The sequence below is a fragment of the Protomyctophum bolini genome, assembly GCF_963924005.1.
Source record: "Protomyctophum bolini genome assembly, chromosome: 13".
Lineage (NCBI taxonomy): Eukaryota > Metazoa > Chordata > Actinopteri > Myctophiformes > Myctophidae > Protomyctophum > Protomyctophum bolini.
This window is the reverse complement of record NC_137874.1, coordinates 6,325,867-6,341,224: the sequence shown is the minus strand read 5'-3', so window position 1 is coordinate 6,341,224 and position 15,358 is coordinate 6,325,867. Positions and strand designations below refer to the sequence as shown.

General features: G+C 42.6%; 1 protein-coding gene across 1 annotated transcript; it reads left to right on the top strand.

The window, feature by feature from the left end:
- Positions 1–6,365: 6,365 nt before the first annotated feature.
- Positions 6,366–13,411, top strand: gltpd2b (glycolipid transfer protein domain containing 2b; the record flags this gene model as incomplete). The annotated part of the gene is made up of 4 exons (XM_080780477.1): positions 6,366–6,435; positions 9,890–9,948; positions 10,146–10,336; positions 12,780–13,411. The coding sequence occupies 4 exons, from the start codon at positions 6,366–6,368 to the stop codon at positions 13,378–13,380; spliced, it is 921 nt and encodes a 306-aa protein (XP_080636603.1). The 3' UTR covers positions 13,381–13,411.
- Positions 13,412–15,358: the final 1,947 nt, after the last annotated feature.

The following is a 15,358-nucleotide window of genomic DNA, read 5'->3' as shown; positions in this document are numbered from 1 at the left end:
TGTGTGTGTGTGTGTGTGTGTGTGTGTGTGTGTGTGTGCACGTGCGTGTGCACGTGCGTGTGCGCGCGTGCGTGTGAGCAGTATTTGTAATATTGGTCAATGGAATGGTTCATAAAGTGATGTCGGCCAACAGCAATGGGCCGAGGGGAGCAGACTAGTATTGGGAATGTGCAGTGTGAGTTCCACAGTCTGTGGTGCATTTCTAAATATACAGATAGTGAACGAGAGATGAGCCCCTAGTAACAGGAAACAAGAGAAGGCCTCTAACGCTTGTGCCTCATTGCCTCAGCCTAATAACACCAGCAGGGTCTAGCATGTGAGGCTGAACGCATGAAAACATCCGAATGGCGCAGTGTTGATTCCGTCGACTAAAACTAAAGGCGGAAAATGTTCGTCGACTACCTTTTTTCACTGACGAAAACTAAATGAAAACTAAGCTGCTGTACGTCTACGATGACTGAGACTAAATATGCTGACAATTTCGTCAACAAATGAAAACTATAGACTAAAATGTTAGGAAAGGACTAGTGGACAAGAGATCCAGTAAGTCATTTTACACTTGGTTGCATGCTGGAAATGCCGATCTACAAGCTCACAACGCGTCGCAGTGCGACTAAATAGTCGACTAAATCAACTGTAGATTTAGTCTAGACTAGAACTAGACTAACACTAAAATGTGACTAAAAATAAATGAAAGCTATTCAAAGGACTATGACTAAAACAAAAATAAAAATCAGTCACTGTGTTGGACTCTAGAAGTGTGTCTTGTGCATTGTGCTGTATGTACTGTACTTTGAGCACTGTCAATTGATCAGAAACATCTGTGTGCTTAAAATTTAAAAACACATTTTGAAATATTGAAAAGTTCGAATCTAATTATTATAATGCATTAAATAATAATTTTGCTTCCTTTATAAAGAAGTGATGTTACCTGGTTAACCCTTAAATGCTTGAAACCAGGATAGCGTATAATATGCACACACCATAAAAAACAGAGAAAATGTTTTTCCGTAAATAATCACTCAAATCAATATAAAGGTCGTCATGACATGTCAAAGAGCATCTTATCTAAATTACCACCTTGAAGCCTTTGCAGACCTTTGCCCGCAAGATTTTCCAAGTGCAAACCGTTGGATAACATTGTTTTTATTCATTGTAATCTTTATTTTGTGGATTATTTTGCACTGTATAACCCTAGATTAAAGCTGTCACCTCCCATTCCTGTATGTAGGTTAAAGGTGCAATCTGTAACTTTATTTTAATTAATAAAACATTATTTTGTAATGTTAATCCATTTAGGCCTCCAAAATTTGAAAAATGTCTTCTAAATCCTGACAGTTTTGTGAAAAACCTTATGTTTATGTATACTCAATATTTCATGTCAAGGACCCCAAAAATAAATGTAATTGGCCGCCGATCCCCATCTAAAAATATGTAGTTGCAGGGACCCCCCCCCCCCCCCCCCCCAGAAGCAAAGATTTGAGTTAAAAATGCTCTGTAACAATATATATTCAAAGATTTGAGGCTCATTTTCACGATTTTTCAAAAATAGCAGATCTACAAGCTCGTAGCGCCGTACTCGGTGCCGCGCTATGAGCTTGTACATCGGCTATTTTTCATAACATAATGCTTAAAACACCAAAAGGGGTTCCCGTCCTGTAGTTGTAGGTGGTCTCATTTCTCATTCATTGAGAAATGTAGACCCTGGTGTCGGGAAGGACACCTACTGGTTGACCAGTAGTACTACCGGTATATTATAAATATATCTCCCCTTTTGGATGAGTGGAAGAAATGCATTCTCTTATTAGAATCCTCCTGAGTAGGGCACAAAAGTTACACATTGCAGATTCAAATAATGCATTTTATTTCCATTTAATAGTTCTAAATGTATTTAGTCATAATGGACGAGCTAATGTTTAACTCAAAAGTAGCGGGTAATTAAATTCACACCTAAAGCCAATGAACTCCTTTCTAGCCAAGACCGAGATTCCGAGATTAATTTAACAATTCATCGCTACCGCTTGCACCCCTGTAAGAAACAGCCCAAATCCCATTGTGCACGCGTGCACGCCGTCTTGTACCATGATCGAAGCCTAATAAAACATTGATTAGAGCTCCCGCTAAACAGTGATCACATCGCTAGTAGCAGGCCTCTGTGTGGGCCTCAGTAGACCACTTTAGTTTTAGACAGAACAACAAGATCCGCTCTTCTTTTTGCTCATCTTGCACATTTAGCTGGCACGCGGGCCGCGGCACCTATACCGCCCCCTTGTGGGAACGGGCGTCCAAGAAGTTAATCGGCCTGCCGAGTCCGTCCATATGTAAATCAGACATGCATAATACCCGCTGTAGCTGCCTCAGCCAAGTATTCGGCTCCAGGGACACTTTCCAGCAGGGCCAAAACCCCAAGAAAAAGAGTTTTAGATAATTATATTTCTACACCAAACATTCAAAGTGTACTCCTCGGAGCACAGATCTCCACCAGGCCTGCTCATCTTCTACCCAAGGTCCTGTCAGTCATGGGGTAGTAGTCTCTCTCGCATAATTATGCCAGACCCTTCTCAGCTCCGCCTACTCGGCCTGAGAAGAGGCGGAGGTATAGGCGGAGCTGTGAAAGGGTCTGGCTAATATGCGAGACGAGTCATGGGTTACAACCATCAGAACACAAGGAAGCTGTGACTGGGAATGGGCTCTCCCTCTATAGGGAGTTGCATCATGGGGGTAAGATTGCAATAGTAATACATGGCCAAAGCGTGAAGTGGCCCGTTATGGTGCCGACATTGAAAATGTGTGCACATTTTCACGGTAATCGTTCCAGCAGTGATTCGTTCTTCATCAACACACACACACACAGACAGACTGACTAGGGGGCGAAAACATAATCTATGCCTCCCGGACAGAATGTTACACAGTTATTGTTGTCAATTGTTACTCAATTATCACTACCTTCTGGCCATGTTTTGTCACATGTTCACATGTTCTTAAAATGTACAGATTGTTGTCCAGCTATAGAAAATACTTTCTTAGTCCACTAATGCATTCAAAATTCACGAGCACACGTTCAAAGCAGCTGGATATCTCTTTTATCAACCATGAATCATTTAGAGAGAGTCTCTGGACATTGTTTTGTTAGTAGCAACGCCCCGCTTCACAAATACAGTTGGACACCGACACGTTCACTCCAGGGAGCTTATACCGGTATAGGCCTACTACCACACTCCTCTATAGCGCAGCTACATTGAAGTAAAGGAGACTGAATGCCTCTCTTGAGGTTGCCTCAATGAATGTTGTATAGTGAAAGGCATACCTCGTTCGATTTCCCAGAGTTTAATTGCCAGCGGGTGCAGGTGTTTGAACTGGTTACACTCCAGTTGGTCTAACTGTTCCATTGAAGTGGTTACACTCCAAATGGACCAACTGTTCCATTGAAGTGGTTACACTCCAAATGGACCAACTGTTCCATTGAAGTGGTTACTCTCCAAATGGACTAACTGTTCCATTGAAGTGGTTACACTCCAAATGGACTAACTGTTCCATTGACGTGGTTACACTCCAAATGGACTAACCGTTCCATTGAAGTGCTAACTGTTCCATTGACCTTCAGGGTGAGCCACGCTGTGTGCTACAACACAGGTTTTCAATGTGGGGGCAGTCAGTGTGAGCCGGGGGAGGATTGCAAAGGAGAGTCAAAAATAAAATGACTATAATCAATTCACATTAAAAAAAAATCGGATTGATTGAATACTTTATTAACGCCATTGTTAAAGGACCACGTCGCCACTTTTCAACCTATCTTCATATAATTGGTCCTCACTAATGTAATGTTTATGATAAAATACCAAAATACTCGGTCTGTGTCATAGGAGGGCTGTGGACAGTTCAGAAACCCGTCCACCAGTGACATCATCATTAGGCAGATTTTTTTTTAAACAAGATTTTTTTGGAAAAGAATATTTAGATTTCCATTTTTGCATTGCAACTTTTCAGGAATAGAAAGCCTGCCGTTTCTATTAGCTTGGATTCCCATTTGATGATGTCACACGTGGACGGGTTTCTGAACTGTCCACAGCCCTCCTATGAGACACAGACCGAGTAGAAAGAAATCGTGGTATTTTATCGTGAACATTAGTGAGGACCAATTACATGAAGGCAGGTTGCAAAGTGGTGAAGTGGTCCTTTAACAGTAGGTACGGTATAGTACAATTCATATAATTATTGTTTAACCACGCTAACATGGCATCCCTAATTGTTTGTGCACGTCATTATTGTCAAAACTCCAATAAATAAATAGTGGCAAATAGCCTACGGTTATCTACAAGCATTTCACAATAGGGAGGCTTGGCATGGAAAAGTGTGGGAACCACTGTGCGTGCTGCTGCCGCTGACAGCAAGAGATAAGACTTTTAAATGTTTTACAACTTTCACTTGTAATACACATTTGACCAGCATTACCACATTAATCTCATTGTGCAATACATGAAGCTAACTGTTTCACTTAAAATTGGCGGTAGTAAGGCTACTTCTTCTCAGGACTGCCAAATGCATGCCGCTATGTACAGCACTGTATATTCGAGAACGATTTGCTGCTTAAATTATACCATACACTATACAAAATGTCAATGGTTTTAACATGATTTGGTTTATGTGACACCGACTTCAACCCGTTCTTATATCGTTAAGGGATTAAAAACAGGGTTTGGGTTCATAGAGTTTTATTTTTGTGGGGTTGGAGTTCATAGAGCTTTGTTGGGGCCAGACATTTCAAGTATTCCAAAAAGTGTCACATGTTTTCACAAGGTTCCCATCTATCTCTCCCCAGCTCAGCCACACACTGCCTATTTTCTAAATGCATGCCGTCCATTGGTTGCACTGAATAAGAGCCTCATGACCAGCCCCTCCTTTCCTAATGAATTCCCTTGCTTTCATTTTCCCGCGCCGAGAGAATGGCCATTGTTGGATCTCTCATGGTGAGCACATGTCCAGACGGAGTGTTGGGTTCAATGTCTCTTCCCCTCCCCCACAGCCCTGGCTGGCAGTAAACTCTATTGGACATGATAATGTCCGATAGAGGAACACCCTTTTATTCTCCACGTCATTCTTTCAGCCTTAGCAAACTTCAGACTTTAGACTGATGGTCTGGGGCTGGCAGACACATTTTTGCCAGGACTTTGCCACACAGGCAAACTCCTATATTAGGAAACGAAAGCACGATAGCCACACAAAAAAAAAAGAAGGGAGAAATAGGTTTGTTATATGTATATTACCGTGATGTTTATTAAACGGAGGTAAAACAGCTGTCATCTTTGATCCTTGAACCGTCACAGCCATGACTTGAGAGGGGCATGCATGGTTCACTTGGTCTTAATTTTCAGATCACATCTCTGTGTCTGAAGTAGAGAATGGAGGCAGTGTGTTTTTCCTCTGGACCACTTTTAAATAGTTTAGATCGCCGTGACTTTGTCACTTTGGCTCGTGACATGGATGACAAACATGATGTGTGTGACAGAAAGCGGGTCATTAATTTAATCTAGTTGAAATACAGGATGATTTTACAGCTTCCGTTTGGTTTAAGATATCTCCTTTTATGCTCTCAAACGCCTCAATAACTTGAGGAATTTAGCGTCAGATATAGGTGTTAGGGTTAGGGTTGTGGGGTTTGGTGATGGTGAGTGAGTGAGTGAGTGAGTGAGTGAGTGAGTGAGTCAGAGAAGGGAGGGACTGTGGGAGGAGGGAGCACAGGTCCAGTGTTTACTTGAGCCAGACAGGAGTATAACTCATACTGTATATAGAAGAGATGGGTTTGTGTGTGAACAGGGTTACTGGCGGACGTGCTGCAAAGACTTGTTTTTATCAGCCACTGAACACTGCTGATCTCTGGACTCTCTCACATTGAGCAACATAGCAGCAAGAGTGGCAATTCGGAAAAAAGTTTGGGAAGACGGAGCAGGGGGAACCGACAGAAGCAAGTGACAGACTGGCAAGAGAGAGAGAGAGAGAGAGAGAGAGAGAGAGAGATAGAGACTATATTAAACAGCGATTGGGAAAAAAGAAGTAAAGGATTGATAGCGCTATACTACCGACCCCGTCATTGGCTCCTTGAATCAGAAGCATGGTGGTGGTGGTGCAGGGGAGGAGAGCGACTTTTTAGATGAGGTTTTGGGGAGGGGGTATGAATGACTTGAGGGGACTAGGAGGGGGGTTGAAAGCAGGGGGACCAATAGACGAGTGATTGTGGTGATATTGACCGGTGCGAGGCGAGGTGGGGGGGGGGGGGGGGAGACAAGGATTCATGTGAAAACACAGTGGGATCAACAGATACAAAGCTGGCTGACATAAGACAGGAGGAAAAAGGACTGGGCTTCAGCATGGGGGTAAAGAGCAAGGCTGTGGTAGCCATCATAGTTCTACTGCTGTTCCTTGGCTCATTGTGGCTCCGTGAGTATTCAACTTCTTGCCAAAAAAAACTCTTCTCTCTCTCTCTGTGTGTGTGTGTGTGTGTGTGTGTGTGTGTGTGTGTGTGTGTGTGTGTGTGTGTGTGTGTGTGTGTGTGTGTGTGTGAGAGGCTTTATGATACTAATAATCCACACAAGCCTCCCTTGTTTGGAATGTATAGGCTTTAGGTCAGGAATGTGTCACATGCATGGTGATCGTACTGCAGAATCAAGCATGGTGGTACTCCCTTTTTTCACTTTTATACGGATGTCCATGTCCTATTGTTTTGTAGTGTGTGTGTGTGTGTGTGTGTGTGTGTGTGTGTGTGTGTGTGTGTGTGTGTGCGCGCACACGTGTGTGTCGATTCAGCAGTGACTTTGCTTGTGTTGACTTGGAACTAGCCTATAGAAATGCAGGCCCTGCAGTAGTGCCGGTGTTGGCGATGGTGAACTACACTACAGCTCCACTTGTGTGATTTCAGCCATAGATTACATTGCTAGTCGGGGCTATCAACATGCACTATGTACATCCTAGGCCAGAGCCATTATCTGGTTGCCAAAAGATAGCAAACCCCACTGGTTAAATAAAGTGTATTTATATAGCCATCATACCGTGTACGTACACCCAGTGCTTGAGATGGTCAACCGAGGTCACATGTGGCCTTCTGTGTCAGCATCTGGCATTAAGATATTATTAAAGTATAGGCTATACGTACGCATTCTCCGAAATGTTATTTATTGAACACACGCAGAGAATATATACAGTATGCATTTGCACAAGCCATCTTACGTGTCCGTAAGATATGTTATGTCATCGTGACTGATGCAGAAGTCTAGGCAAGATAGGCGAAGAGTAGATAGATAGCGTATCTTCATAAAGGAAGATACAGTAAACACTGTGTCAGAAACACATGCGTATCTATATGGCTTTACACCATTGAAGTATATACGATTATGTACAGATACTTTACTGGGATGTGGGTCAAGCTTGTGCAATGTGCATAGATGTTACAACAGTCAGTCATTTATGAAAGAAGATATTCAAAGACATTTTTGATATATTGGAATAGTGAGGCAGAGGATTATCTGTCACAAGGAATGTCCCATGATCCATGGAAACAGAAACAGGGACAACTCAAGACAACCCAAGTACCTCCCAAGCTTATGCGAATGTTGAACCACTTGAACCCTATAGCATCCCTGTTCTGAGGGGGAACATTTGCAACGAGGGGTTTTGTATAGATGGGGGGAAAAGAGCAGACTTGGTCCAGTTTACCAAGTATAAAGGGGTTAAGTATTTAAAAACAAAATCTTGGCTCATGGATACGTTTCCTTTGTGGTCCCCTTTTCTTTACTTATCTTTTCTTTTATACATTGTTAATTGTTCCCTCCACACACATGGACTTTACGCTGTATGTGCGATTGTTTTTTTTTCTTAGAGTTTGATTTTTGTTTCTACCTTACTTTAAGAATTCCATGCTAGAAGGCTTTCTTACCTTTCTTTGTAGTTGTTACGTCCCCACCAAAGAGGTCCAGGTGTCATTTTGTGCAAAAGCGCATTATTGGCTATTTCCTCTACCATAAGCCCTCAATGAATTGAATTGCATTGCATTGAATGCATGGACATTGGGGTGTTGTGCTAATTCACTTATTTCCATCTCTCAAAAACTATCCTCTCTTCATAATGTAAATAGTATCCCAAGCGGCACACTTTACTACTTATTTCGATGGAAATAAGCGAATTAGCACAAAAACCCAACCCCCATTGAGGGCTTATATTAGGGGAAATAGCCAATAATGCACTTTTGCACAAAATAACACCTGGACCTCTTTGGTGGGGACGTAACAACTACAAATAAAGGTAAGAAAGCCTTCTAGCATGGAATTCTTCTTTAAAGTTAAACGGTATTAGAGCTACCGTAAGCATGTGCACAGCCTACACACACACACACACACACACACACACACACACACACACACACACACACACAGCAAAGTGGAATGAACGCTATAGCTACAAAAAAGGTCCGGCATATGGAGGTGATGGATTAAAAAGGAGCTTCTCCCAGCCTTGTATGCTGGCTGGTTAATTGAGAAATGAAGCCCACGTTGCGTCTCCAATCTCCAGCCCCATAGGTCCATAATAATACAAATAGAGAGTATGCGCATGCATAAAGTGAATGGGAAATCGAGTGGCAAAGTGACGTGGCAAAGTGAGTTTAATGTCGTTTAATGCAATCAGATCGGACCTTTCTGTTTGAATGTGTGGGCTGTCAAGGCCAGAAAATTAGTTTTTTTGCCACTCAGTAGTCGTTCCTGCATAACTTCCGGGTATGATGATGTCACGCGCATACCGTCTGTTACGATATAGACGGGACAAGAAAGACAAAAAAAACATATAGAAGTGTGTATATCTCTAGAGATGGTATAATTGTATTATGAAGGGTATTGTTTCCCTAATAACCATAGAAAAGTCATGTTGTTCTACTCACAACGTATTGTGATTAACAATGAATTCGCTGGAGTCTGGAAACCACACATTTCACAAGACTTTGGGTATGCTATTACCAGGATCATTTTAAACCTTTTTGCACTTCGTCCTGCCTGGCACTAAATCACTCTGTGGTGCTACTAGGAATGCCACGGTTGGCCAAAGGAGTATTTGTGCAGAATCCACATCCTTTTTTGTAAGTGTCCTGCTGGGGCTTCCTTGGAAGCATTCCACTTAAAAGAAAACTTAAATCAATCGATCAATCAAAATTATCTTTGACATTATGACCTTATTTCATCATCTCGTCACTGTTGGGCAGAAAACCTGTATCTCCATATTTTGTTGTATGACAGTGTCATGCAAAAATAGGCCTTTTTTTTGGTACTACTTGAAAAGCTTAATTGTCTATATATAATGACCAAAATAGGTATTCGAGGTTGGAAGTGGTTGTGTCTGTCTGTCTGTGGATTTCATAACTATCTAACCAATGAAAAGTATTAATAAGAACTAAATAATACATTGAATTTAGAACAAAGCGGAGATCCGGGCACACGTGATGTTAAAAAGGAGGAAAACTTTATTCAAGCGACATGTTTCGACCTATACGGTCTTCATCAGGGCATAATTCAATACATTGAATTTATTGCAACATAGGTTTTTTGTTTGTTTCCATTTCTGGTTTTGGATATACAAGGTCCCCCCCCCCCCCCCCCCCCCCGACAGCATTGATAGCAAAAGTTCTGTAAGAATAACATCATAATCTACTGTACTGTAATGTAATGATTATTGCATCCCAAAGAGCAAACCACATAGAGGATTATTTTATGTCCATAGCGTTTTCTTTTCTTTTAAGTCTCTTTAGATTTGTTTCTTTATAAAATAATGAATTTGCATTGCTCTCTCTCTCTCTCTCTCTCTCTCTCTCTCTCTCTCTCTTTCTCTCTCTCTCATTCATGTTAAATCGCAGAGGGAGGTTTGGACTACCACTGGGATTCTTGTATGAAAAGCTATAATCAGCTTAACAAGGTAAGTTAACAAGAAAATTATAAAGCCATTCATGATAAAGTCATATTTCAAAGTCTGATTTACTAGATTAAGTGAATCCAATGCATTTCCTGTCACCCATGCATCTCTCTCTCTCTCTCTGTGTGTGCGTGTGTGTGTGTGTGTGTATGCCCGTGTGTGTGTGCGTGTACCTTGTCATCCCCATGCCCCGCCTCCAGCTCCACGAGCCCCACCATCTGTCCAACAGCAACGAGAGTGGCGGCGTGGACGATGAGTCGCTGGCCTTGCAACATTGTCCCGGTCAGAACTTCCAGGTGTCACTGCTACACGCCCACCTGCTGGACGCACAGGAAGCTCCCTCGGATGTGCTGCTGCAGCCATATCTCGCCAGCTGGGACGAGCTCGTCAAGTAAGCTCACTATAGAATGAGGCAGAAAGGGCCCGAAAAATGTAATGTAATGTAATTCATTCATGAATTCATTCACTCTGTAATGTTCTATGGCAGTGTATGGGACTGCCACTTAACATCAAGATAAACCGCAGCCAATGAAGACAGAGTCGAAGGTGGAATTGACTGTTTACTTCATGACAAAGCGGTGAAAACTGAAAAAATTATAAAACAATACATTCAGAGTTGTTCTTAATTGACAGCATTCCAATAATTTCACAACTAAATAAACCCAAGTAATTAACAATCATACACACACTAGCTAAACCACATAGTTACACTTATCAGTGTTGATTAGTAGGATGACATACACCTGAGGCTAGGCTATGTTATGTTCTGCAGACAACAGTAAACATTGTCAAAAACGTTTCCAAATACAAAATAAACATAACAAAATACCACAAAATTGTACAGAAAGTTAGCATATCTAACATCAACTGCAACTTACAGCATTGCCTCTCAAAAGCTTCCAAGTTGGTAGGTAGATGTTTTCTTTTCTTAGGCTTACAGCTCTGAACAGTGTGTGTTTACTCTCTGCACTGCTGCGTCAAAGATGGTGCTCACAGGAAGTGACTCATTATATACTGATTTCTTCAAAATAAAAGCACATGTACACAGGATGACAATAAAGTAGTTGCAGGCTTTTCTAAAGCGGACAGAAATACCAACATTGCTTAGAATTGCCTTAAAGGCAAGACACACTCGTTTATTCAAAACAAAATCCAACTTGAGTGAATTGCATTGTGGGTTTATAATGCCCGTTTTATACTTCATTGAATGCCGTGTTGTGCACCAAAAAATATAGCACATCTTCAAGTTAGACACACTGCAAGCTAGGACTCATGCAGGTGCAGGCAGAGCAGTGAGGATGCAAGGGTCTTTAATTACAAAAACCCACACTGGGGAAACCATGAATTGAACATGGTGGACTTGGTGGAGCCTCTTGTAAACAAGCGTAATGCTTTACTCACAGTTGACAGTTTTTGTATTGAGTTGTGCTTGAAATGTACTGTAATTCTGCAAACTGTTAATAAATACTTCAATCAATCAAACAAGATACTCAAAGACTAGAAATACTTGGAAATACAGAAACTAGGACTAAACAAGGAAAATAACCACATCACTTACAACGAGGAACTGACAAGGAACTGAAAACACTGGGGCATATTTATAGACAAAGACTAACTAGACACAGGTGAACTGAAACACACAATCAACACTGGGATAGGCTAACAGACAACAGAACACAGGTGGCTAGGGTTACACTAATACAGAGAGGTGAGACAAGGCAGGAGACAGCAAACAAGGCAGACAGGAAATCACAGAACGTTATAAAATAAGGTACAGAATACAAGTAAAAGTCCCAAAACACAGACAAAGTCCAAGGGCAGAGGAGCGTAGCCTACCGTGACATTGTGGTTATAGTGTCCGCCCTGGGACTGGGAGGTCGGGGTTCGATCCATACCAAAGACTCTACAAATGGGGCTCTGCTTGGCACTCGGCAATGACATCAAGGGTTGGATTGGGGTTAAGTCCCTGCGACATACTAGCACCATGTCCGGGGGTGTACTTGTACATCAAGCTGCCTCACGCTACAGAAACAGGAGATAGGCTCCTGCCCTATGGGCCTCATGGCTACTTAATACTATTTCATTCCTGGTACAAAATGTACAGGCATACCTTTTTATTATTATTCCCGCAATAGCCGGCAATAATATCTGGCCCGGTAAATTATTTTGTAAATCATGTTGTTTCTCACCATATCTGTGGAGACCTTGAGCCTCTACAATGAAAGAGCTACTTTATCTCTGTTCGAAACAGAGTATGACGGTGTCCAGATAAAATGTTCTTTTTATTTTGTAAATAATTTACAGTATGTGGACTGTCCCATCACATATACAGTAGGCTATATTGTCCAAAAAGAGAATCTACCTCCACTTTGAAGAATATTTGTATCCATGTTGATAAAAGGCAGCTAGGTGTTTCACATTGTTTCTCCCCATATCTAAGAGCAGACCTTGAGCTTCTATTGTTTATCTCTGTTCGAAAGGGAGTATGACTGTTTGTGTCCAGATAAAATGCTGTTCACATTCTTGAAGTGCATTTAATTAAGAATGTGGCCTGCACGCTGCACCTGTTTACACACACACACACACACGCGCGCGCGCGCGCGCGCGCGCAGAGTGCCGCGCTACGAGATTGTAGATCTGCTATTTTTGAAAAATCGTGAAAATCTTTGAATATATATTCTTTCAGAATTCAGAGCGCACGTTTTGAACGGGGGGGGGGGGGGGGTCCCTGGGGGTACAACATATTTTCAAATGGGTGTTTTAATCGACCTCATGCCCTAAATGGGTTAAACCTATTTACCGACCCCTGATGGCTTTGGCTTCTGCCCTTGCAGGTTCATGGAGGCTCTGGGTCCAATGGTCGGACTGATATCTAACGAGATAAAAACCAAAACCAACATCATCCGCCAGCTGGCCTTGATGTCAAAGCGGAGCCCCGCAGACTCAGAGTTCGGGCCCGACGACAAGGACGCGGTTAACTCACTGAGCGTCGCCGCGGAGGTCGACGACTACCAGTCGGTGCGCAGCATGATCCAAACCGAAGTCGGCCAGGGGCTGGTGAACTTCCAGCGCTTCACGGAGTCCGGGTGCCGCACTCTCCTCCGTCTGCACCGCGCTCTCGTGTGGCTGGAGAGCTTCCTGGAGAAGCTCGCCGAGACCCCGGCCGCCACGGGGGCCCGGCTCCGGAGCCCCTCGGACCTCTGCCGCGAGGCCTACCAAGGCACCCTCGCCAAGCACCACACGTGGCTCGTCCGCAAGGGCGCCGAGCTCGCCTTCATCGCCATGCCGGAGCGGGCCTTCTTCTTCAGGCTCGTGTGCGTGCAGGACCAGGAGGAGTTCGGCGCGCTGCTCGGCAAGGTGGTGAAGGCCATCAGAGACGTTTACGACAGGACTCAGGTGGCCCTGGAGGATAATAATATGCTGGATCTGCCATAGGATGTGAGAGGAAAACGGCAGTAACAGCCCTATAGCGTTATACCAGTACTGTTTACAGTGTTACCGTATTGGTAATGTGCAGAATAATTCGCTTCATATACCGGCTGGACAGTGATTTCTTGCCACGGAAGGTTGTCGGGACTTCTCAAGGCAAATGTGAATGTTCTTTGAGTGGTGCTAACCGCTCCGACACTTGACTATGTGTGTAGCATGAGTCCATCTCAGCACGGTTACTGTGGTTACTGTGTCTATTAGTTCACCGTTACGTCATTATTCATCTAGTTCATATGCAGACCTTAATGACATTAACTCATCAAAGGCACCGCTCACTTCACACTGGGTGTGATTTTTATTTAATCATTCACTATTTATGAGGGCAACGTTTAGCTCCCAACCAAAGGGCGACGGGAACAATCATTTGATATGGAAACTCTGTTTACTCTATAGACATTCCTCGCCATATCCTGTGAGATAATGTCTGGTCCTTACAGTATTAGTGGAGCAGACAAAGTGTGACACTATTGTAATAAGTCTGGCTGTACTATATGGTCACTGTCCACACAAAGAAAACACCAAACGTGACTATGCACACCCCGCCAGCGGTCACCAACATGTCCGTACACGGACAAATGTGTCCCTGGCAAAGACTTGCTCTTGTCCCTGGTGAACGTTTGATTTTTTTTATTTTTACAAACACCATTATAATGTTCTTATTTTGATCATAAGACCAAATTTCTGAATGTCAGTCTCCAGGTTTTCTTCACAATGTGTATGACAATAATGACACTCATTTACTACTACCTATATGGCACATTAGGAGTCCAACTATTAGTGGTTCTTCTCCGATTGTTTTATTCGCGAGGACCCCCTTAACTCTGAGAGTGTGTACAAATGGAACTAAATGGACCTGTACAGGTTCATTTGGTTCCATTTGGTACACTCTCAGAGTTACAGACCTGTTATGGTCATTCAGGGCTAGCTGTTCGTGTGTTTCTTGTGATATTCCACTCTTTTTGTATGTCTGTGGCAAAAATGTAATTTTGACAAAAATGTCCACCACAAGCCAACATGGTGATGACCGCTGCACCCCGCCTTGTCAGGCCTATGTTAGAGTGACCTATTTTATGGCTGCCACCAATACTGCTGACCACCAACTGAAGTTGACTGCTGACCAAATGTAATTGTTCTATATGGGAGCGATTAATGTTTTCCCGTTTTTGGAATACTTGCCCTTTTAAAATAATTCCAAGTGATTATTTTTGCTACACTGAACCTGCTGGATCTCAGACCATTCCACATTATGATTATTATGGGATATGATAATAAAATAGGAATCAGGAATGCTCGCCTTAAAACACGCTTGCTCGCCCTCAGGGTATTTTCCCACTGAGCTCACGCCGACCGTTCGGTTTGGTGGTTCTTGCATTCTTGTCTTTGTTTGACTGAGAATAAGGTTAGAAATATGTTTAGGGTTAGGTATAGTTTTACTGGGGTTAAGTTTAGGAATAGGGTTAGGTTTTGGTTTTGGCACCTTTTTACTGGGGTTAAGTTTAGAAATAAGCATAGTTTACTTAGGTTACGTTTAGGAATAGGGTTAGGTTTTGGTTTTGGCACCTTTTTACTGGGGTTAAGTTTAGAAATAAGCATAGTTTACTTAGGTTACGTTTAGGAATAGGGTTAGGTTTTGGTTTTGGCACCTTTTTACTGGGGTTAAGTTTAGAAATAAGCATAGTTTACTTAGGTTACGTTTAGGAATACCAGGTGACTATGTTTTGAGGGGAGCTTTCCAGTAGCCTATTGTAAAATAGACTATATATGGAGTTTTATCGAGGGCCATAACAGTCTTTTACTACTGAGATAACTTCCAGTGTTGCCATTGACCATATTCACACGGCAGCCATTTTGCTCTTCCTTCATGCTCAATGGGTGGAAAACCGCACCTCTTGAGCATGAGGAAAGATGGCAAAATAAACTTCAG